Source organism: Emydura macquarii, unplaced genomic scaffold, assembly GCF_026122565.2.
Source record: "Emydura macquarii macquarii isolate MOO-44397 ecotype Brisbane River unplaced genomic scaffold, CSIRO-AGI_Emac_v2 contig_3692, whole genome shotgun sequence".
In the NCBI taxonomy this organism is placed as follows: domain Eukaryota; kingdom Metazoa; phylum Chordata; order Testudines; family Chelidae; genus Emydura; species Emydura macquarii.
Genome location: NW_027133829.1, coordinates 8,577,584 through 8,599,894, shown reverse-complemented (window position 1 = coordinate 8,599,894; position 22,311 = coordinate 8,577,584). Strand labels below are relative to the sequence as shown.

At 49.9% G+C, this 22,311-nt stretch overlaps 1 protein-coding gene across 1 annotated transcript in view; it reads left to right on the top strand.

The window, feature by feature from the left end:
• PDCD11 (programmed cell death 11) overlaps positions 1-21,678 on the top strand; it is a 43,781-nt gene extending 22,103 nt beyond the window's left edge. The window contains exons 17-36 of the mRNA XM_067537132.1: positions 205-424; positions 1,697-1,849; positions 3,139-3,254; positions 3,453-3,967; positions 4,733-4,795; positions 5,448-5,556; positions 6,274-6,363; positions 8,463-8,565; positions 9,171-9,348; positions 10,286-10,342; positions 11,325-11,447; positions 11,863-11,985; positions 13,201-13,381; positions 14,183-14,308; positions 15,377-15,520; positions 16,331-16,581; positions 17,349-17,517; positions 18,783-18,936; positions 19,618-19,783; positions 21,159-21,678. Coding sequence (XP_067393233.1) covers positions 205-424; positions 1,697-1,849; positions 3,139-3,254; positions 3,453-3,967; positions 4,733-4,795; positions 5,448-5,556; positions 6,274-6,363; positions 8,463-8,565; positions 9,171-9,348; positions 10,286-10,342; positions 11,325-11,447; positions 11,863-11,985; positions 13,201-13,381; positions 14,183-14,308; positions 15,377-15,520; positions 16,331-16,581; positions 17,349-17,517; positions 18,783-18,936; positions 19,618-19,783; positions 21,159-21,330 — 3,213 coding nt within the window. The 3' untranslated portion in view covers positions 21,331-21,678. The remainder of the gene's footprint in view (positions 1-204; positions 425-1,696; positions 1,850-3,138; positions 3,255-3,452; positions 3,968-4,732; positions 4,796-5,447; positions 5,557-6,273; positions 6,364-8,462; positions 8,566-9,170; positions 9,349-10,285; positions 10,343-11,324; positions 11,448-11,862; positions 11,986-13,200; positions 13,382-14,182; positions 14,309-15,376; positions 15,521-16,330; positions 16,582-17,348; positions 17,518-18,782; positions 18,937-19,617; positions 19,784-21,158) is intronic.
• Positions 21,679-22,311: the final 633 nt, after the last annotated feature.

The window sequence follows — 22,311 nt, the reverse complement described above, 5'->3', positions numbered from 1 at the left end:
AGCTGTTGTGGGACCTAGTGCAAGTCACTTAACCTCTCTGTGCCTGTTCCCCATCTCTCCTGTGGGGATAATACCTGCCAACATCAGAGAGAGGTTGAAGCTTAATGAACGTGTGTAAAAATGCTCTACGGCTCTCTCGCGGTGGGCTCTGTAGTTTAATAGGCTGGCTGAGCAATGGCATCTGCCGATCCCTTTTCCAAACAGGCCATGAGTGACAAGTTTGTGACGGACACCAGGGAACATTTTGTGGTGGGGCAGACGGTGGTTGCCAAGGTGACGAGCATGGATGAGGAGAAGCAGCGTATCCTCTTGTGTCTGAAGCTGTCCGAGTGTGGCTCGGAAAACCCCGTCTCTGAGAGCTTCTCCTTACTGCGCCAGTGCTTTGAGGAGATGAAGGAGATCAGGGGCATTATCAGCAAAAGAAGTAAGTTTGGGAACAGTGCCACGAAAGCCAGGCAGGGGGTCAGGTCATGACACTTAGCACCAGAGAACCAATGCAAGGCAAAAACCATCCCTTTGCCTTCCAGATCAGAGAAGGATCAAAACGAGCAATGGCTTAATTTGTGAGCCAGGTTTGTTAAGGGGATGGGGGGGTGCAGAGAATGAGCCCAGGTCTTGACAGGCTGCAAACAGGAACAAAACTTTCTGGAACTCTTGCCTGAGTGGACACAACTAGCAAATCCAGAGCCAGGCTGTGCTCCTATTGGATGTTGGTGAGAGTTTTGCTGTTGATTCCAGTGGGAGTGGGTTGAGGCCACGAGTGTTTAAGAACAGAGGGTTGAGAGAAGAGCTCTGATTTCATTAGCCTGATGCTGAAATAGAAAGAGCCAGGGAGACACAATGGGACACAACCTGGTGCCTCCTTGCCCCTCGGAGGGGTGAAGAGCAGAATCCTCTGAGCAGGTTGCTATGGATTTACCTGATCAGTACTTAGATGCTGTGGTCAAGGGTGTACAGTAAGGATAAACCACATAAAAATTGACCTACCAGAGGGGAGGGGTTTGTGGTGAGCCAACTTGTTCATCTGCTACGGAAAAGTATTTGCTGGCTGCCCCCCCCAACCCAAGTGGACATAGAAGGTGCTTCTGTATCTGAATGGTTGCTGTGCAGTGTGTGTACCAACCACCTACTGCCCAGGCCTGAATACCCTGTGAGCCCTGGTCACCTGTATGAGGATGCCTCACCGCATCCAGACATACACACCAAAGGAAGGGGACGTTAGTGAGTGATTTGTTTAGAAAAGAGGCACTAAATGCACTGATGCTAGATACCAAGGTGATAGGCACCTTCGAAATACAGATCTAATGTAGAGGCTATAATAAAAAGACTGGAAATGCACAAATAAGGAATTAGGTGATCATTGGAAAAGATGTGAATTGGGCTGCATTAATGCTATATGGTGCCATGCCTCCAGGAAGGCCTTGATAAGGTATAGGTTAATGGCCCAGGGACACTAAATCTCTCTAGTGATCAGAAGCATGGCTTTGAATTTTTAGTTTCTCAAAAGTGTTTCTATTGGGATTAAGTTTTAAAACTATTTCTTTGCGTTTTGGGGTCTAAGGTATCTGATTCGATCCCTTTTTAAAGATGGGCATAACAACTCATAGTATACAAAGGCGAATGCTCTTCCTTTGCTCCTGCAAAAGATACAGGGGAAAGAAAATTAACTCTATCTTTTCCCATTCTGTCTGTTTAGATCGTTCCAAGGTGGCCCAAAACCTCTGTCGATTGATACCTGGGCAGAAACTTGAGCTGCTCGTTCAGGAAGTAAAGCGGGATGGCTCAGCCTCGTTTGACAGCAGCTGTGTTGCTGGGTTGACTGTAACAGCCACTCGCTATCACGTTGGAGGTTGGGAATTTCTTGTGGCCGTATTTCTTTGTGTTTCATCATCACTAGATAGGATACACAGCGCTCTCCAGCTGCTTTGTCTGGAATGAAATAAATTGCTGATTAAATAGTGAGGAGTGTTACTTAATAGTTAGATTGGGATAATGCAAGGGTGTTTCCTGAGTTTCCATTTCTAGCTGTGCCACTGATGCAGAGCATGGTTTGGGGAAAAGTTGCTTAAACTTATCTGTGACTCTGTTCCCATCAGTAAAATGGGGAGAGTACTTCCCTACCTCACATGGTTTTTGTGAGGCTTAATCAGTGCTTTGAGATCTTCCAATGAAAGGTGCTATAAAAGGATAAAGTATTAACGAACAGTTTAGTTTAGTTTTATCCCTCCCTCCTCTAAAAGCTGGAACATGCTCAGTTGTGACATCATTTTTCTTCTTGAATCAAGTAACTTTTTGAAGCAGAGCTGCAATTTCAAATTTTAGACCAAATAATATTCCAGAAAAGCGTCATTTTAAACAGAACTGAAGATTTTTCCTAGGCGTTCAGAAATGTTTTGAACTTTGTTTTATTATTACTAACATATGTATGGGAACTTGATTCACATGTGCACACGTGTGTATCAAGTTCCCATACAAGTATTAACAAATTTTACTCAAGCCTACATTTGTTACCTTTTAAATCACAACCTTTTAATCTGTATTTATTTTGTTCAAATTCATAATAATGGTAACCATATATACAACAGGCAGTGTTGCCTAGTGGGAGAAGCACTGGACTGGGACTTGAGAAACCTAAGTTCTGTTCTGAGCTATTCCTCTGGGCTGCTGGGTGACTTTGGGCAAGTCATGTCTCTGCTCTGTGCCTCAGTTTCCCCCTCTGTAAAATGGGGATAATGATCCTGACCTCCTTTGTAAAGTACTTGGAAATCTCCTGATGACAAGGTCTGTATATAAGCTAGATGTCATTTTTTATTGTTATTGTAAAATTGACTCGCTCCTGCGGTAAGGTTGGCTGTTGTTTTTTTTCCCAGAGAAAGGATTATCCCCTTCCCCAACCTTAGTGGCATAGAGATGAGCTGTCGCACGTCTGGCTGCTAGTAGGAACCGTGTTATGAATGGGTCCTTCCCTGAGTCAGTAACCACCTCTGGACTGTAAAAGAGTTTTACAGTTGGCATGGTAGCATTGGTAGTTCAGATTATCCTTGAGCGTGTTGCTCCGCAACTTTGTCAAACACCGAAGGGTCAGGACTGGTAGAAATCCTCCGCGGCTGTCAGCAGTTAATCTTCTTGTTTTTATAGACAAAAGCTTGGTCACTGGTCAAAAAGCAAGTGTCTTGGTTCTCCATGTTGATGCCCTCAAATCAGCTGTTCACGTCTCCCTTCGAGAAGAGCTGTTGAACCCAAAAGTCAAGCGGGTAGGTCTGGCTTGGGTTCTCTTATTAGGTTTCGTGTCTTTCTGTCCCTGTTACCCGGTTAATGAATTTTAAATAATGCTCAGGTGGGAAATGTTTCACACAAGTGGAGGTGGGCAGGGAGAAGGGAAGGGGCAAGAATGTCTTAGCTGGGAATCCAAAGTTCCTGCAGAAAAGTCATCACCCGTCTCTGTCCTACAGTTAATGGAAAACTCCCAGCACACTGCTGTCGTGCAACATGTAGCAGAAGAGTTTGCCGTTGCCTCGTTGGTGGAGACAGGTCAGCTGACTGCCATCCCTGTGGCCTCTCACTTCAATGACACCTTCCGTTTTGACTCGGAAAAGCTGAAGGTGGGACAGACTGTCTCCGTGACCTTAAAAACGGTGCAGACGGGTGACCATGGTGTCCTCTTAGCGGTGCAAGGCCCAGCAAAGAAGAGGACTTTTATAAGACCCCGGAAAGAGTCTGAGACAGTAGAGGAGGCCTTGGCTGCAGTGAAACACTCCCTGTGCTTAGGAGATGTGGTCACAGGAACTGTGAAGTCCGTCAAACCTACCCACGTGATAGTCGCCATTGATGGCAAGCTGACGGGCTCCATCCACACATCCCAGATCCTGGATGAAGTCCCCATAGGCACCTTTCCGACATCCAGGCTGAAAGCTGGGCAGAAGGTGACTGCTCGGGTGATTGGCGGCAGAGATGTGAAGACTCACAGGTAGAAAAAGAGCTCCTGTGTCACTTCCAGGGGAGGTTGGCGGTGGAGTAGCTCAGATTAACGAGGTTTCTTCCGTTCAGGCATTTCCTATTCCAGCTATGCCTGCTGGAGGTGATGAGTCCTAAGAGATTCTTCCACCACCACGTTCCATGCCCGGGCGTGGGAGGTTTCAGTACGTTGTGCTTTCACTACTAGAGCTGGGCATTCCCATGTCAGATCACAGCTAGAGAGGAGTCTGGGGTCTGCCTTAGTTGAAGCTCCTGTTGACTTCCAATCCAGCAGGAGCTAGTCCTGACCGAAAGCTAGGGGCCTGATTTCAGAGGGAATGAAACTTACAACTCCAATCTAATTTCACTGGCACCTTACTTCCTTAGGTTTATCTAAAACCCCAGTAGGAGTGCCTTGGGCAGCTGGTCATCTCACGGATGATCGAGTTTCAGCATCCCAGTGAGAAGAAGGGAGCTCCTCAAATGAAGGCAGGGAACGAGGATAACTCTGCTTTGAGGGGCAGAGCTAATCTGCCCGGGGTTTGCTGCCAGGACCAGTCCGGCAGTGGCTGTGTTCCAGAGCCAGCTCTGGGGACGGTGCCCTAACAGTGTCTCATTTTGGGGTGGATGGGAATGAGGATCGGACTGAGCAGGGGACTGGGAGGCTGTTAGTTTTAAGAGTGCTTGGGGTCGTGCTGTGCTGGTAAAGGAATGGGGAAGCCTTGTTGTTGGGTGTGCTGGAGAGAGAGGAGGAGTTGAATGGTTTCCTGTGTTGCAGGTATTTGCCCATCACCCATCCGAACTTCACTCAGTCCATTCCAGAGCTCAGCATTCGACCAAGGTAAGAGCCGCAGATTCTGGTCTAGCCTCCTGCCAACCTGGGCGAATGTTTGTAAAGTGCCAGGGAGAGGGAAAGTGCCAAGCGCCGAATTCCACCCTGTCAGCTGTTGCTAGAGGAAGGGCCCTGAACCAGTGAATCTGGTGCTGTTCCACTGGCGGCAGGGAGAAGAGTGGCAGAATTTGAGATGCCCAACCCCTGCACACCGCTGGCCTCTGCTCTGCAGGGCCTCCCTGGCCTGCCGGTCTACAGAGGATACAAGGAACAGGCCAGGAGCAAGGAATCAGTGAGACAACTGCTTCATTCCAGCTCCGTTCTGGCCACTACAGGTTAAAGCTGCTAGTGCTGCTCTGACACATAACCACCCTTGAGCTGCCCTGTCATGCCTAGCACTGGACTTGGACCATACCATACCCCAGTGCTTCTCTCTGTATGTGTGTGGGGGTGGGGGAGGCTCACTTTAAATCGTGAGAGTTCCTATACTTTGCAGAATAAGGGGAAGAAAGCCGGGGGGAAAGAGTGCGGCTGAACTTTACAGGGAAGCTGCCAAAGGGATATTTCATCATTGTAAACAATCTCCTGGACTCACAATGTGCCCATGTACCACTTGGCGGCTTATTTTCCATCTGCTCCTGTCTCTTCCTTTTGTGAACAGTGTGCTGAAGGAGGAAGGCAGCCCAGCTCTGAGCCCTGAGGGGGACAACCCCAGTGAGCGGCTGAGGCCCTACAAAGCTGGGCAGACGGTGACTTGCTTTGTGAAGAAGGTGAGATTCAGAGGCTTCCAAAATAAATGCTGGGAATGGCCCGCTATCAAAACTCAGAACCTGGTTTTAGCTCGTAATCTGAAAAATTCAGACGTGCCAGTAAAATGCTGGATTGGTGCATCCAAAATCCAGCCCTTGTCTTTGGTGACAGAAGAAATTGGGGAGGAGGAGAACAACTCCAGCGCTTGAGGAGAGGGGCTGGCGTCACAGCCTGTTTGTCCCCAATGCATTGTCATCCTCCCTCCCCCAGTGCTCTAGCAGGAAATCCTCGGGAGGAAAACTCCCCTCAATCCCGAATATGCCAGTTGCTGGCACCACCGTGCATTTGGATGAGAATCACTGCAGTGCAGCAGCCGACCCTTTTTATGCCCAGGATATTGGGGTCAAATCATGATTCCCTTCCACCCTCTCTGGTAAGGGACATTCTGTCAGTAGCTCTGTGTGCAGAGAATTCCAAACGCTGATTTCCGTCTTTGGGAGACCCCTTCCTCTCCTCTGACTGTGCACAAAAAAGCACCTATCCTGTCCTGGAGTCCTTGTCAGTAAGTGATTGGGATCAGCGCTGGAAACCATGGGGGAGGTTTCCTGGCCTGCGTTTTGCTGGAGATCTGGTTAAATGGGCTCTTCTGGTCTTACTCTGTGAATTTTCTCTCTCAAATGAATCCATGAAGCTTCTCATAACTCTAACTTTCTCTTCTGTGGCTGGTTCCCTCTCAGTACAACACCATAAAGAATTGGCTGGAGGTGGAGGTCACCCCTGAGGTTCGAGGAAGAGTTCCCCAGCTGCTGCTTTCCCTGAACCCCAAAGTAAGTCCTCACCAGAGAATCGGATGCACAAAGCTTTTACACACACGAGGCTGTGAGCACCCAACCCCAAGTGTTTCTCAGGCAGCCTCCCACCTTTTGGTTCCTCTTTGCTTCCTGATCTTGGGGCATGGCTGGGACTGGACATGCTCTTCCTCTGTCAGCCTAGGTAGCTGCTCCATAATGAGTATTGTTACCTGAGTTATTTTTAGAGAAGCATTAGATTGTGAACATCATTGGCTGGAGAACTGCAGAGGTTCTGAATCAAATGCCAGATTGTTAGCAGAACAAGTCAGATCTATTAGCATCTTAATACAAAGATTTGGGAATCGGTTCCCTGCCAAATCCTTTTACCCTTTGTGTTTTTTCCCCTCCCACCTTGTGGACTAACTTATTTTGCCACCTCTGTCTCCATATAGCTGCTTTTTAAAATATTGCCAACAAGATAACTAATCTAATAGTATTGCCTAGCTCTCACCGAGAGCTTTTCAGCAGTAGATCACAAAGCACTTTACAAAGGAGGTCGGCATAATTATCCCCATTTTACAGATGGGGAAACTGAGGCACAGGGAGGCACGTGACTTGCACAAGGTCACCCAGCAAGCCAGTGGCAGATTTGGGAATAGACCCACGGTCTCCTTGAATCCCAGTCCACTGTTTTTTTCCATGAGGCCAGGCTTCCTCCCTAAAATGTGAGCAGTAAGAAATGCTGTGTTTATTGCTAGATGTATCCAGCATAATGACCGTCATGCTGTCTGGAGTGGCTCCCAACTGAGAGTGGCTGTCTCAGGGCAGACTGTCAGAAAACAGGGTAGACACCCCAGGGCAGGACTCGACAAACCCCAGGCGCCAGGTCGCCTTGGCGCCTAGAAACTTAATTCTGGTGCCTAATATTTCTCTGGGGGAAGTGGCTGCCGCGCTCCAGCTAGGGCGCCACTGCGCCCATGTGGCAGGGCCAGGAGGGGGGAGCGCTGCAGCTGCCACGCTCCAGCCAGGGCGCCCCGCTGCTGGGCCCACGTTGTCTGGCTCCTTGATTTTTGGGCTGGCTCCTAGCTCCAAAACAAATTTGTCGAGCCCTGCCCCAGGGTGATGTGTTCTATAATGAGATTTCACCCAGCCAGTAACAAATGTGAAATGGAGCACTCTGCCAGTCTGACAATGGAGTCTGACAGTCCCCTTTGCCTCTCCAGTCTAGCTTGTCACCCAGACAAACTGAACTTTGTGATAAAAGGTCACTTAAACCTAAATCACAGCACATCAGGTTGTTCCCAGTCCCAAGAAACCAGTCACTCACCCCGGATCAATTGGTACTCCAGATCTTACACCAAAGACCATGCTGGCAGCCAATTCTATAGTTAACTACCATAGGTGTATTAGCTAAGGAAAAAGAGTCATTGAGAAGTTAAAGCAGGTAAAATATAAAAGCAGGTAAATACAGTTTGTAACTCCAAAGTGTCAGTGATGAAATAAAAGGCCAGTCCTCCAAAAGTCTTTTCAGGCTACCCAGAATAACACTGGGGATCTCCGCTTTCCATCTGGTACACTTCTCCCTGTAAGTGTCCAAGACGGTTCAGAGATAAAGGATCTTTCTTTGAATCCATATTTATATCTTCTCACAGAAGACAAGCTGACAGTCTCTCTCTACCTCCTGGAAGGGCTTTCCCTTTGATGACAGTGCATGAGGAATGTACTTAAACCTTTGACCTCTGACCATATACCTAATGGCCACTTGCTTTGAAATGAACAGAAAATGCTCAAGTTCTTCATTAGCATTGAACAAGGTTTCTTTGATGGGTAATTTAGTTGCAAGGATCTTTACCATGTAAATGTTTACTATTGTGTTAAGCCGGGAATAGATAAGCAAAAACAATGCAAGTAAACTCCCATTAGTTTTATGAAGTTTCAACACCTAGAAAACACACACACACAGACACACACACAGAGCCAGTGTCACAGTGACATTTCTTTATCAGGGTTTAATAGAGACACGTCAAATGCCTATAATGTCAAGTGTAGATCTGCAAATGACCTGAGATTACCTTGGTTAAAATCAAAGAGAGCGGCTAGGCCCTGGTAATGAGCAGAGGTCTCTCTCCCCTCAGGTCTTAAAGCATCCAGAAAAGAGCTTCAAGAATGGCCAAGCTTTGTCTGCAACAGTGACTGGCACAGATGCCTCTGAGACCAACCTCTGCCTGTCACTCACAGGTAGGGCAAAGTCTTACCAGCAATACTCTTTCTGTTGGTGTTCTTCCATCTGCGCCAGGCTCAACAATTAGAGATAGGCCTGGCCTTGAAACTGGGGGATCGGAAGTTTGCAAGCCAGAGCCACGCTTTGAGTCTCTGTCCAGAGCAGAACGAACACCCTGAATCAGGGTCCGGAGATCAAGGTGTTTTGGTTTTCAAGCCTTTAGACTAAAGCAGCAGTTTTCCTCCGGTGTCACAGGCAGGCTCCCAGTCTCTGCTCTCTTCTGAAGCAACTTTGCTTCTGACTGGTCTCCATCAGACACCAGGTGGCACGCAAGCTGTTCATTAGTTACCGTGGGTCCTGGTATAACGTGTTCAGGGACGTGTCTGGGGGGGAAGGGTTGTGAATGGGTGAACGGGTCATCATGTTACAAAAGGGATTGTGAACTGAGAGAGCAACGCAGGCCACATGGGGCCAAAAGACCATGGGAATGGTAGGTGACTGTGGCAGCAACCCCCTACCTCCTTTCTATCCACCTGACTCCCTGCCCCCAAGCTTGGAATAGCCTCACCCTTTGTGAGGACATCCTGAAATAACTCCTCTGAAAACACCATGCTCTTGGCAGGAGTCCACTCGCTGGTGAAAGGAACCATCACCCTAGGCACCATAACGAAGGTGATTCCACATGTCGGCCTAACCATTGCACTTCCCTTCGGAAAGACGGGCAAAGCCAGCATCTTTCACCTGAGCGATTCGTACGCTGAGCAGCCGCTCGAGAACTTCAGCCTCGGGAAGCTGGTCAGGTTAGAGATTGTCCTTTTCTCGTGAAGTCTCTTGTTGCCTCCTCAAGTGGGAGGGCCTGGAAGTATTCTCCGGCAGTGAGGAGATTCCCCTTTGGTTTGGTTTGGCAGCCGCCAGAGCATTTCAGGCTTGTGCTGAGAGGTTTTCCAGGTGGAGTGTGAACCTTCTGGTGCAAATTATAAAGCATTAGAGGGCTTATAAACATCGGTACGTTTAGCTCTTCGGCTACTCTAGAGGAGAAGGTTGTAAACGTGCATTTGTATCTGCTTGGAGCAGCTGCCCGGTTCCTTCAGTTCCCTTTTCAGAACCTGTGACTTGGAGAAGAAGGATGTGGCCGTGGTAAGGGTACTAGTTTGGGACTTGGGATACCTGGGTTTAATTAAATCACTTACACCCAGATTTTTAAAGGTATTTAGGTGCTGCTGTGTTCAGTGTTGCAAGGTCTAACTGATTTAGGAGCCTCTCTCATTTGCCAAAGGAATGTAAGCAACTTAGGAGCCAAAATCCCATTGACAGTCAATGGGATCTGGGCTCCTAAATGTCTAAAACCCTTTTGAAAATGAGACTTAGGCTCCTTACTCAGTCAGACACAGCCACACTTAAATAACTTTAAAAATCCGGGCCATGGTCTCTGTGTGAGTAAGTGCCCCACCTCTAACACAACTTCCCTTCCTTGCTGGGGGGGCTTGTGAACCTCCAAGACTGGGAGATGCTCAGATTCAGTGGTAGTGGTAGGTAAATTTCTTTCACAAAACCTCCTCAGCTGATCTCCTGAATCGTTGGTTTGTGGTAGATTGCAAGTGTGCTTCAGAGCACTGGGTTCTTCGTGCACCATCTACATTCAGTGCTGCTGTATGAAGGATTTCTCTGCTTCCACGGTGTGCGGTTTTTTTAATCAGTTGAAACGTTTCCCATTTTCTTCCCCTCCCACACCTCCAGATGTTGTGTCCTTTCCACTGAAGACAACAAAATAGACGTTTCTCTCCGTCAATCCAGGTAGGTACCTTCACATTGGACTGTAGATCTCTTCAGAGTAGTAAAGTGTAGTGAAATTCGGTGTTTAGTTTTTTATCCGCCCTGAAACACACATTTACTAGGACAGACCAATGCGTATGTTTCAAATTACATAATTAGCCTAATAGCCCGGACTTTGTAAGGGATGAAGATAGCTTTGGACACTTATTGTTCGTTCTGCATAGAGGATTTCTTGCGTACCGGAGAACATGAGGATGCCTGGTTCTGAATATAGACATTCTCCCATTTTATTTATGATCGTTTTAGGCTTGATTGAGTTTCTCTGCTCCTCCAGCTCTGTCCATGCAGCTGCATTTGTATGTGTGTTCTGTGTATTTACGTTTCCTCCAGTGAACTTAAATGTATGCCTACCTTGTTTTTTTTTAAAAAGGTTTCCTATTGCTGAATTGGCAGCGTAAACATATACAGGCCGGTGTTTTACTCTTTAGAAGAAATGGCAGATGAAGGGCTTGATTCTTTTTCAGTCACGTCTCACTTTGTGCCCTTAGTGCATTGCAAACACAAATGATGACCTCGACGTACCCAACGGTGTCCCAAGATCAGGTTGCTGGACACACGAATGCACGTGATGGGAGCCTGGGTTAAAGCCCCTTTGAGCCTCTTTGAACCCCCAAATTTTCATACAACCTCACTCAAGTGCCTGTGCCCCTTTCTTCCGGCACTACCTCAAAATTATACCATGCCAAGGAGCTATCCAGGCATCTTTGTGACAGTGACATGGATCGCTGGATAATGCTGTGTCCATTCTGTCGTTGGAAGAAGATGCAGACTGCACTTAAATAAACAGGAGGAGAAATAAAGATGTTCTTGGCCCTTCACACGCCATAAAGGGGTCATTGCTGTCCAGTCTCCAGCAGTTGGGGTTGATTTTTCAGGACCAGCAGTAGAGTATGGAATATTCAGCTGCAGCAAGACTTTTCCTTCTTCCCCTTGTTTCTTCCAGGACAAATCCAAAGAGCAAAAACAGAGTGGAAGATGCTGAAATTGCATGTGCTGAGGATGTGCAGGAAGGCCAGCTGGTCAGAGGCTACGTCAGATCTGTCAAGCAGTCAGGCGTGTTCTTCGGGTGAGTAGCAGGTGGCTAGAGAAGAACAGTGGGCCGTGTAGACCGTCGGTCTATGTGTGCTTGCTTGTTTTGTGTTTACAGCTCTAGAATTCAAGGTTGCGCAGTGTCTCTGATGGTATAATGTCATACTGTCGAGTATGGAGCTGCTCATATGGCAGGCAGGTGCTTTGCCAGTGTCCCACAATCCCGACCTGCAGCATCCCCTGCTGTTCCAGTCCTGCCCTTCTGGCTTTGCCAGTGTTCTTCAATGCAGACCTGCTGCACTCCCTGCTCTTCTGGTCCTTTGTCTCTCCAGAGTGGAGGCTTCCAGGAGTTACGGTGGTTTGGTGACATGAATCAGGCCCCGTAATATAGCTTTAAGGTAGAGCTGTAGATCTGTGATTTCACCTGTGGGATTCTGACTCTTTCTTCTCAGTTTGTCCAGCTCAGTTGTGGGCCGAATCCAGTTGCACAATGTTGCCCCTTTCTTCGTATCGAAACAATCCCTGTATGAGCAGTACATGCCTGAAGGGAAGCTCCTCACGGCCAAGGTTCTCAGGTAGGTGGGAGGCCGGCCAAGTGGGGCAGTGAATTGGCAGATTGAGGGAACAATGAGGAGGGGCAGAGGAAAAGATGACACATTCCTGGGCAAACTGGGAAGATGCAGAGAAGGGCTGCTGGGATGACCGAGGAGATGAAGAGCTTGTCTTACTAGAGGAGACTACAAGAGCTTGGTTTGTTCAGCCTAAGGGCTCGTCTGGGTGGCGAGTTAATACAAGGCAAGCTGGGACGGGGGTAGATCAGTGTGTACTAGGGAACTTTTAGTGCATGGTAGCAGCGTCTGCATGGACAGTTAGCGTGCAGCAGGCTGGTTCACTGTAGATTTACACCCCGGCTTGGTGAGCTCTAACTCACTACCCAGACCAGCCTGGTGAAGTGAAGGCTGAGAGGGGCTCTGATGGCTCTCTACAAATACACCTGGAGGGGAGCGGGGGGTTAAACGCCAGGGAGGGAGAAGAGCTATTGAGACTAAAGGACGAGGCTGGCACAAGAAGAAATGGGGATAAACTGGCTGTGGATATCTGTAGGCTGGAAATTAGAAGCCAGTCCCTAACCATCAGAGGAGTGAGGTGGCGGAGCAGCCTCCCCATAGGAGTAAAGGGAGCAAACAACCGAATTGGTTTTAGTTTATGAACCGGATTATATGATGGGGCGTGACCGAGTGCAGGGGGCAAAGAGGTGAGCCTGCACTCTGAGCACCTCGCTGTTCATTAGGACCCCAGGAGACGCTGATTGGGGGTTGTCATCTGATCAGACTGGGGGGGGGGCTAAACAGTTGGTCCTGTCAGCTCAGGGCTGATAAAGGAGGCCCAGGAAGGAAGTGCAGGGGAGATAGAGGGAGGAACAGGGCTAGCTGTGTCCCGTCAGACAGGGACCTCAGAGTAGGGAGATTTCTGTTCCCCTCCAGTCCTGCTGAGAGGGTCAGCAAATATTGTAAACAGGCGGGAGAACAGGGGACTGTGGTTATATTCGTGAAGGGGAATGGAAATAAAGCATCCCTGAGCGCACATCCAGTGGAGTCCATGTGATTTCTGCAGGGAGGAGGATGGGGGTGGAGATGGGCCCTGTTACACATGGTTGCCTGCAGTAGCAGGGGACTGAACTCAGTGACCCTGGAGGTCCCTCCCAGTCCTGTGTTGCTACAGCTCTGGCAGTCACAGCCGTTGGAATATGCCTGGTTTTCTGTTCTCTTCCCCTTGGCAACATGCTGCAGTGTAAATAAGAAAGAAAGCCTCGTTGAGCTCTCTCTCCTCCCCGAGGACACCGGGAAGCCAAGCGTCCTGCCTGAGTCGTTAGGTCTGCCCCGCTGCGATTCAGACGAGGGGAAGGAGAAGAGAGAGGAGTTCAAGAAGCTGAAGGCGAAACGGAAGAGGGGAGATTCGGAAGGTGAACAGGTATGTGCACGCAGGGAGGTTGTCCCCCAGGTGGGGGGTGCGGTGTTGCGCTGAGCGGGGCTGGGGTGAGGGGCAGAAATACATTCCCCTCGCTTCTGTCCTGCTTCACCCTCGAAGTGGGACGTCGTGGGTGATCACTTTAATGGAAACCAACATGAAGTTTTTACAGAAGAGAAAACAATAATGATGGTCCATAAGTCTCCTGTGTCAGGCAGCAGCCCGGGCCAGGCTGCACGAATTGCAGCAGCAGCCTCATGACTTTGTCTGAACAACTGCTAACAAAGAGGGCTTGAACCTGAGACCTCTGGAACTTAAAGCTTCATCCTCAACAGCCTAAAGGATCCAGCTCTGATAGTCAAGGCTGTGGCAGGCTCATCAACCGCTATGTGGCCCAGCCACCACTAGAGGGGAGTGGAGTGCCACACTGGGGGCAGGGCGGGGCTTACACACAAGCACACCTCTATAGGACACCACCATCCCCCCCCACACCTGCCCCCGCCACCACCCACAAGTGTGTGTGTGTGTGTGTTTGGGGAAGAAAATCACTGCTCCTCTCCCCCCCCCCCCCCCATGTTCTCCTTGTATTTTCTGTTTTCTGAGGTGCACCTCTGCACGGCAACTGCCAGAATTCGGCCCGTAATCGGCTTGATCGTCTGCCCCGTGAATTGAGGCCTGACACGCTCATGACTTTTCTCTTGCGACTCCTGTCGTACATTGTGTCTCTGGGATCGGGGAAGGTGGTGCCGACTGGTTTCCAAGGCCTCTTTCCAATGGCTCACCCTTCCCCCGCCTTCCTTGCAGGAGGTGAAGCCAAGGAAAAAGCGAGCTCGTCTGACTGACGAGGATGACAGTGGTGTTGAGGTCTATTGCCGGGAGGAGGAGGAGGAGGAGGAAGACGAGGAGGAGAAGAAGAAAAGGAAATCCAAGGTGAGGGGATACAGAAGAAGAGCCTTAAAGAGGAGAACATGGATGAGCAATGGGGTGTTGGGGGTGAGTGGGAGAGGACTGCCTGAGGGTGACTGAGATGGGGGTCTGGGGTAAACCGCTACGGGGTATGTGGCTTTCAGGCCCGTTGAGACGTCTCCACAGGCTTTGTCAGAGCTTTGGCTTTGACCTGCTCTGTGCGTGGTCGCGGGATCTCTCTCTGCGCACTGATAAGAGAGCCGCTCCTCCTCCCTGTGCGTAAAGGGACCTGCCTCAACAAGCGGCCGGCACGTGGTTCTTTAGGCGTTCAGCCTGTAGGGAGGCGGCTCCGTGTACTGTAACCGGAGCTCTGAAATCCAGAGCTGGAGTCTAGTAACTTTCCGCTATTCCCAGAAAAAGCCCTCACCGCGGGGTGGTGCCGGGAGTTTTAAGTTGGGTTAATAAAGGTGACAGGTGATTTGGTCTGGTTGGAACAAAATTTGTGCTGGCTAGTGCTGGGAAGGGAAATCAAAGAGATGTGGGTGATTCACCTAGTCTCTCTCGCTTTTCTGGCCACTTGGATATTTTGTCATGTCCCACAAGAACAGAGCTGCTGGCTGCACTGGCCTGGCCAAATCCAGTCTGGGGACTGACTGCAGTTACAACTAGAGACACTGTGTTTATTTCCTATTCTACTCTGCTGTGCTGCCGAACAGCCGTCATGCTCCACCCCAGAGGTGCCTGCATTGCATTAGTGGATGAAGTGATGGCTATCTCTATAAAACATCATCTGCGGGGGGAGGATTAGGATGAAAGTTTCTTTATAAACGTGAACGATTATTCTCATTGCTCCAGATCAATTTTAAAATTCTTCAGTACGCCAGTTTTTCTGACCGCTTAGGCCTCCACGGTCCCAGGTTGTTATGGCTAAGTCACTGACAAGGCTGGCGGTGGTGGGCAGTTTCGGGTGTCGTTTTAGTGGACAGTATACAGGCTGGAACGAGGCACGGTGCAGGCAGCAGTTGTACCTGCTCCCGATAGAAGACTTGACTGTAAAACAAGTGGTATCTTCTGTTGTCCCCCTTCGAGCAGGAGACGAAACGTGTGGAGGCCCCAAGGCTGCAGGTTTCTAGTGGCTTCACTTGGGATGAGGGTTTCAATGTGCTTGAGCTGCCAGGATCGAATCGGGAAGAGGAGAGCTCAGACAGCGAGGAAGAGGATGACGCCCTGTCCATGGTACAGTATCCTAGACGTGCCTGGGAGCTGCTGTAGCTTGCTGCCGTGTCACTTGCTGTCTTTGTATCTGTAATGCACTAAGCCTTGAGTCCGATGGCAAAGGCTGCGTTAACCCAAGGGACTGTCTTCACCAGTCAGACCTTCCTGTGTTCTTTTAACGTGTGTGGAGAAATGTAATCGTCTCCAAACCAAGGGGATGGCGATGCTCTTTGAGGGATTGTGCAGGCAGGTGCTGTGTGAGCGGAGTTTCCTTCTCACAGACCAACCCGTGCACGTCAACCCCAATCCTGACCCACCCCCCATCCCCTGGTGTTCTGCTGGTGCACCTCAGCCTTGACCTGTCACGCCCTTGTCCTTCCAATCCCTGGCCTCTCCAGAGTAGAAATCTTCGCGGAGGCAATAGCGCTGGTCACCAGCAATCACGGGTTTTGTGCTGTGGGAAAAAATGAGCATGAAATCGCTTGTGAGTGCAGCTAAAGTGTGAACTCTGCAGGCAGGGGTGCAAAGTTCGTGAATTAGCTCAGTCCCTGGGTGTGTTTTATTAAGGGAAACGAGTATCCCTTCCCCCGTGCGTGTCTGCTCTTCTGAGGCGCAGCCTCTGGGTGGGGTTCTAAAACTCCTTCCCCCCCATTTCCCTCCTCTAAAAAACTGTGCCAGTCTGTCGAATAGAAGCCCCTCAGGATGCCCTGTGCTGGGAATACCAGTGTCTGAACATCTTGCGCCCCCATTCCCTTGCGGCGCTAAATGGCGCCTGAAGTATTCCAAAGTGACCCTGTCTCTTGTTCTCACCCCTTCCCTTGCCTGCTTCAGAGGAAGAAGCAAACGAAGAAGGAGAAGGAGCAGGAGAAGCGGCGGGAGGAGAAGGAACTCTCCAAGATCGAAGCCGCCCTGATGGACCCCGGTCGGCAGCCCCAGACGGCGGACGACTTTGACCGCCTGGTCCTTAGCAATCCCAGCAGCTCCATCCTGTGGCTGCAGTACATGGCCTTCCACCTCCAAGCCACGGAGATCGAGAAGGCCAGAGCTGTGGCGGAAAGGGCTCTCAAAACCATTTCCTTCAGGTAAAGCGCTGTCCCCCCTGCTCGTGCCACCTGGAGGGGGGCCCGCAGCTTGATCTGCACAGGCAGTTGTCGCCATTATCCAGCACGGCATCAGATCTGCCTCTGGTAATCGAACGTAGGGACGCCAGCAACCTGGGTGGGGAATAGACAGTGCTGCTGCAGCAGCCCCATTGCACTCCAGGGCTGCAGTTCTCAGCCTGCCTTGTTCGAATGAAGACCTGGGATGTACTGCTGCAGTGGCAGTTCCTTGCTCTGCAGCCAGCCCGCTGTATGCTGTGATCCAAATCCATCTCAGAGCTAAGCAGAGCTCAGCCTGGCCATTGCTGGGATTAGAGAACTAAGGGATCGTGTGTGCTGCAGAAAGAGGAATTGGTGAACCATGGGTGCCAGTTTCTCCTCTGCATCAGAACTGAGCCAATGTCCCAACGTGGGGCCGTGCTGGCTGTGGTTCTCTTTTAGATGAGACCTAAAACTCTTCTCACGAGATGTGGGGGTGTTAGCCCTGGTACTGTGGATTTGTTTCAACATGAGTAAATACATTCTGCCTCTTTTAAATTTACCAGGCAGTTTCATTTGGCTACACAATTCTGTCCTGCTTCCTGTCCTACACTTTGGCATTACTGGGCACCATAAAATGGCTACCACGCTCCACCCCAGAGAGAGCTGCATTTCAGTGGTGCTGGGATAGGCAACCTTACAGGTGTGTTGGGGGTCAGCTGCTGTTTGTAAAGTGTTTTGACAAAGTTCTTGTCCTGTTTTGCTTTAAGGGAGGAGCAGGAGAAGCTGAACGTGTGGGTAGCTCTGCTGAACCTAGAGAACATGTATGGCACGGAGGAGACACTGATGAAGGTCTTTGAGAGGGCCGTTCAATACAACGAGCCGCTGAAAGTCTTCCAGCAGCTGGCCGACATCTATGCCAGCTCTGAGAAATACAAGGTGGGTGCCTGGACCCCTACTGTGCTGAGGAGCAGAATCTTTGCTGCTCACCCACCAGGGCAGGAGACACTTTTTTTTTTTTTTCTTAAAAAAAAAAAAAAAAAAAAAAGACTGGCTGAACCAGTTAGACCAGATTCAGATTTGCCCCCCAGCTGGGTATATCTGACTGCCCTCCAGTTGGAGAGTTATGGTGCAGGCCTGCACGAGCTGTTGGGAGCAGCCAGGGGACATGTCATCAGTTTATTTCTTACATGGGTCTTCCCCACGTAGCACCTGCCTGTTAATCTGCTCCTTCTGTTGCATAATAGGATGCTCTGTCGCTTACCGAGACTTGGTTTCCTCCAGGCACTCTGAATTTGGTGCTCCTGGAAGGGGGAGAGACCAGCCACGCTGAGTGGAGCCAGATCTAGTGCAGGTGCTAGGCGAGCATCCCACACAACTGTGCCATGACCTCGCAACTGCTCCTGGACCTGGGTTGGCTTAGCAGTGATAGATAGGCATTGCCAAACGCGCCCTACAGACCAGGAGGGGAAACATCAAACACACTGTCACTTAAACTCCAAACCTCTGTCTCATTCCCAGTGTGCAGAAGGGGAAGGCCCCAGTACATTAACTCTCTGCTCCAGGGATACTGTTTCCTACGTGGTCAGAAGCCACAGATAGTAAAAATCCATCCTTGTGGGCAGGCAGCGTGGGTCAGCTGGGCCCGGCACAGGCCTGGGTGTTGGGAGACCTGGGCTCTGTTCTTCACTTGGCCGTGAGTTGTGTTGTGAACTCGGGCAAGTCACTCCACTGCTCTGAACTCCAGTTTGTCCATCTGTGCTTTAAAACGGGTGGAGCTGATGATACTCACCCGCCTCTGTGAAAGGGGCTGGCGACGATCCCGGCAGAGCTAGGTCACCCCAGCTGTGCCGGCATAACCCGGAAAGCCTAGATGCAGATTACACCCATGCAAGGGGTTTTCCCATCAGGGAAAGAACACGAAGCAACCGAGCAACGGCAGCTGTGTGGATAGAAAAATTCTGCTGCTGCTGTAGCTTTGTGTCTGCACTGGGGGTTGGGTCGGGGTAGCGGTGGCGCTCAGGAGGGGGTGGATTTTTCACACCCGTGACAGATGTGGCTGTGTTGACCTAACGTTTCCGTGTAGCCCAGGCCTGAGCGTCGATGGCTGGAAAGCTCCCCAGAAGTGCAAGGCTCTCGTGGGAGGCTGAGTGATCCAACCCTGTGTTAGGCTGACCTCTCCTCCCTCTCTTGTATCTTTGCAGCAAGCTGATGACCTGTACAACACCATGCTGAAGCGTTTCCGCCAGGAGAAATCCGTGTGGTTGAAATATGCCACCTTCCTGCTGAAACGGGGCCAGATCGAGGCCACGCACAGGCTTCTGGAACGTGCTCTCAAGGGCCTGCCAGACAAAGAACGTGAGGGTCCCAGGGCTTGCGTCTCACCCACTCCAGGATCTGTGTCATCCTTCCCCATTCACTGGGTCCCTGCTTCTCAGGTGGCTTGGTTGATCTTTGGTATCCTGCCGTGGTAACCGCTGGGAAGAAGCAAATAGGTCTGCAATCTCCTGGTGCACGGCTCCCTGCCCGGCAGCAATGGGGAGGGGAGACTTTGGCCAGGATGCTAAAGCCAACCCTCCTGGAACACACTGGGCCATGGGATCTGCTCACATAGAGCAGAGGACCTTGTTTATTAAGGTCTCCGCTGAAAACCCCCACCCAAAGTCATCTGCCCTGCATGTGAGTTCTGCTTACAAAGGGGGAAGGGCTGAGTTGGCCCTGCTGGGATTTGAATCGTGGTTCCAGGGAGCCTTGGAGGATTGAAATCCGAGAGACCCATGCCGAAGACAGCCTCTGCAGGAGAGAACTGAATAAAATACTGAGATGGGAAGTGAGATGCAATCAATTCTGGGGATGCAGATCCACACCCCAGCCAAAAACCTCTTTCTGAGCAGAGACTAAAGGGTTGGCTGTAGACAGCGTTGTCCTGGGCACTGGGCCAGCCTCTTGCATGTGTCTGGTTGAGGGAGGCGAGGCTGGAGCGGGGAAGGCTTCCCTGCTGGCTTGTGCAGCGGCCTGACCTGTCTCTTCTTGTTGTAGATGTGGACGTGATTGCAAAGTTTGCTCAGCTGGAGTTCCACTTTGGGGACCCCGAACATGCCAAGGCCATTTTTGAGAGCACGCTCAGCAGCTACCCAAAACGCACGGACATCTGGTCCATCTACATAGACATGATGATCAAACATGGCAGCCAGAAGGAAGTACGGTGAGTGCTGGCAATGCTGGGAGGGGCAAAGGTACAAGGCTTAAAACCCCCCTTCCCTGCAGAGAGCATGGATACCCTGCAGTACTGGGCCGTATGGAGAATCCCAGAGCAACAGAGAATCCATGTTACATGGGGAGGGCCAATGGGTCTGGGCTTTTCTTCGTTGGAAAGGAGGAGACCTTCAGAGGCCTTCCTGACTTGGAAGGAGCTTTCACAGCAATACAGAGTCCAAAAAACTAGAAAATCTGATCCAAGTCCCAGGGACCCCAGCAAGATTGACGCTACAGGTGGGGAAGTTCTTTTAGGTGGCTCTTGAATTCTTTTATTCCCTGCTTGGATTGCCTTCTCCGGTATTGACTCTGCCTGTCTGAGTCAGAGAGCAAGAGCGGCCACCCGCTGAGGGGCAAGAGCCTAGTTAACCTCTTTATTTAATGCTGCTGCTCTTTCTGCACTGATGCATGTCACTCACAGGAGAGCGTGTTTATCTCCCAGCCCCCAGGCTGAGTCTCCCCTCAGCAAGGATGTGAGATTGTCCCTTTGTATGAAAAGGGATAGCGAAAGCTGGGTCAGCCCCTCTGTTTTACACTGTGCCGTGGTTAGACTTGGGAGGATTAGATGTTTATAGGTCAGTATCAGTGAAACACAATTTCACCTCACACACACACAAACGGAGGGGGAAATAATTCCATCCGTCATCACTGAAATTTACAGTGAGGCAAAGTAAGAACAATGCTGCGTGAGAACTTCTTAGAGGTTGATTTAAGGCTAATTACTTCATATATTTTGACATGATGTTGACAATTTGTGCTTTAACCATTATAAAGCTTTAACTTTTTAAATCTTAACATCTACTGTCATTAAACAGTTATTGTCTGACTCCCCCCATCATTTCCCACAACTCTGAACATTTAAATAGATAAAAATAAGGGGAAAATGCTTTAAAACAATCATGGATATTATCAGTCAAAATGATTTTAAAAAAATTGAATTCAGCCAAGCCTACGCAGGGTGCAAAAGGGGGCTACTCACTGGCATTAAGCTTGGAGCTAGTGAAAGAAAATGCTGCTTTCCACAAGGGGTAGCCAACCTGGGGCCATTCACTGAGCTCAGTCGAACACTGTGCCTGGATTTTATAGGAGTAGCTGTATAATTTGGCCATTACCAGTGGTAGCTCTGCCAGCAAAGAGGAAGGGGGTTATGTGCTGATTCACAGGGCTCAGACCCTGCACTCCACAACAGGGAATGTGCATGTACTGCCTTTCCTTTGCCTTCCACTGCAGTGTGAGCTGTCTTGCCCATTGTTCAGAGGCAGGATATTAGGCTTCCGGGCCCAGTGCCTGATCCATGCTCTGAATGGGTTTTTGGTTCCTTGCAGGCACATTTTCGAGCGAGTCATTCACCTGAGCCTGGCAGCAAAGAGGATGAAGTTTTTCTTCAAACGCTACCTGGATTACGAGAAGAAATATGGCACGTCGGAAACCATCCAGGCTGTGAAAGTAGCGGCGCTGGAGTACGTAGAGTCCAAGAGTTCTCTGGCTGAGAGCTAACTCCCAAAGCAGAGAGACTCGAATCATGGTGCAGGCTCTGTGTGCGCAGTGCTGAGGGGAGAGATGCACAGTAATGGGCTGCCGGTGTCCATAAATGGTGTGTTCCCTGACAGCACCAGCAGCCGGCTGGGTTGTCCAGGACCAAACTAAGGTGGAAAGTAAACCATTTCCAAGAGCTTTCCATCTTGCCCTGCTGTACAGCAGACTTTTAACGTGTGGACGATTTTGGATCTAGTTATTTAAAGGCTGATTTGTTTTATAACTGGTAGAAACAGCTGCCCTCCGTTCTGCTTTCCTGTCCAATTGGAGCACTTGGTGACTCCCCATCATTAAATGCAATAAGCTCTCTCCTCTTTTTCTACCTCCTCACTCTTCCCAGCATGGCTACGAATGTTCTCACGTTTCACCTGCGTTGGTGTCTTTAAAGATTTGTCTCCAGTGCCTTTGTGCTGCCAGCAATTTAACACAACAACCTGCCCGAATGATTCCTCCTAAAGCCTACAGTCATCCAATTAAACCCGATCCGATGCTTATGAGCAACTGGTAACAAACGTGGCTGGTGTTGGACAGAAATTAGAAAGGAGGCTGCCTCAGCAGCTGTCTAACAGGTTATTAAACTGAGTGAAGAAACCAAGTGTTACGTGCTGAAAAATAACCGATCCCCATTTTAACACTTTCATGCTTAGATAGGCAATCCTATTCCAAGCTACTTTTGGCTTCCTTCCACGTAGGGCTGGAGCCCTTCACAATCTTTAATGGCTGTATCCTGACAACCTCTTTCTGAGGTAGGGCAGTGCTGTTACTCCCATTGTACAGCTGGGGTGCTGAGGCACAGAGGGAGTGACTGGCCCTAGGTCACACAGGAGGTCTATGGCAAGGGTGGGGAATCAATCCCACATCTCCTAAATCCCAGTCTTAACACCCTATCCCCCGGACTGTCCTGCAGACTCCAAAGTGTTCCATGCAAGTGGTGACTCTTGG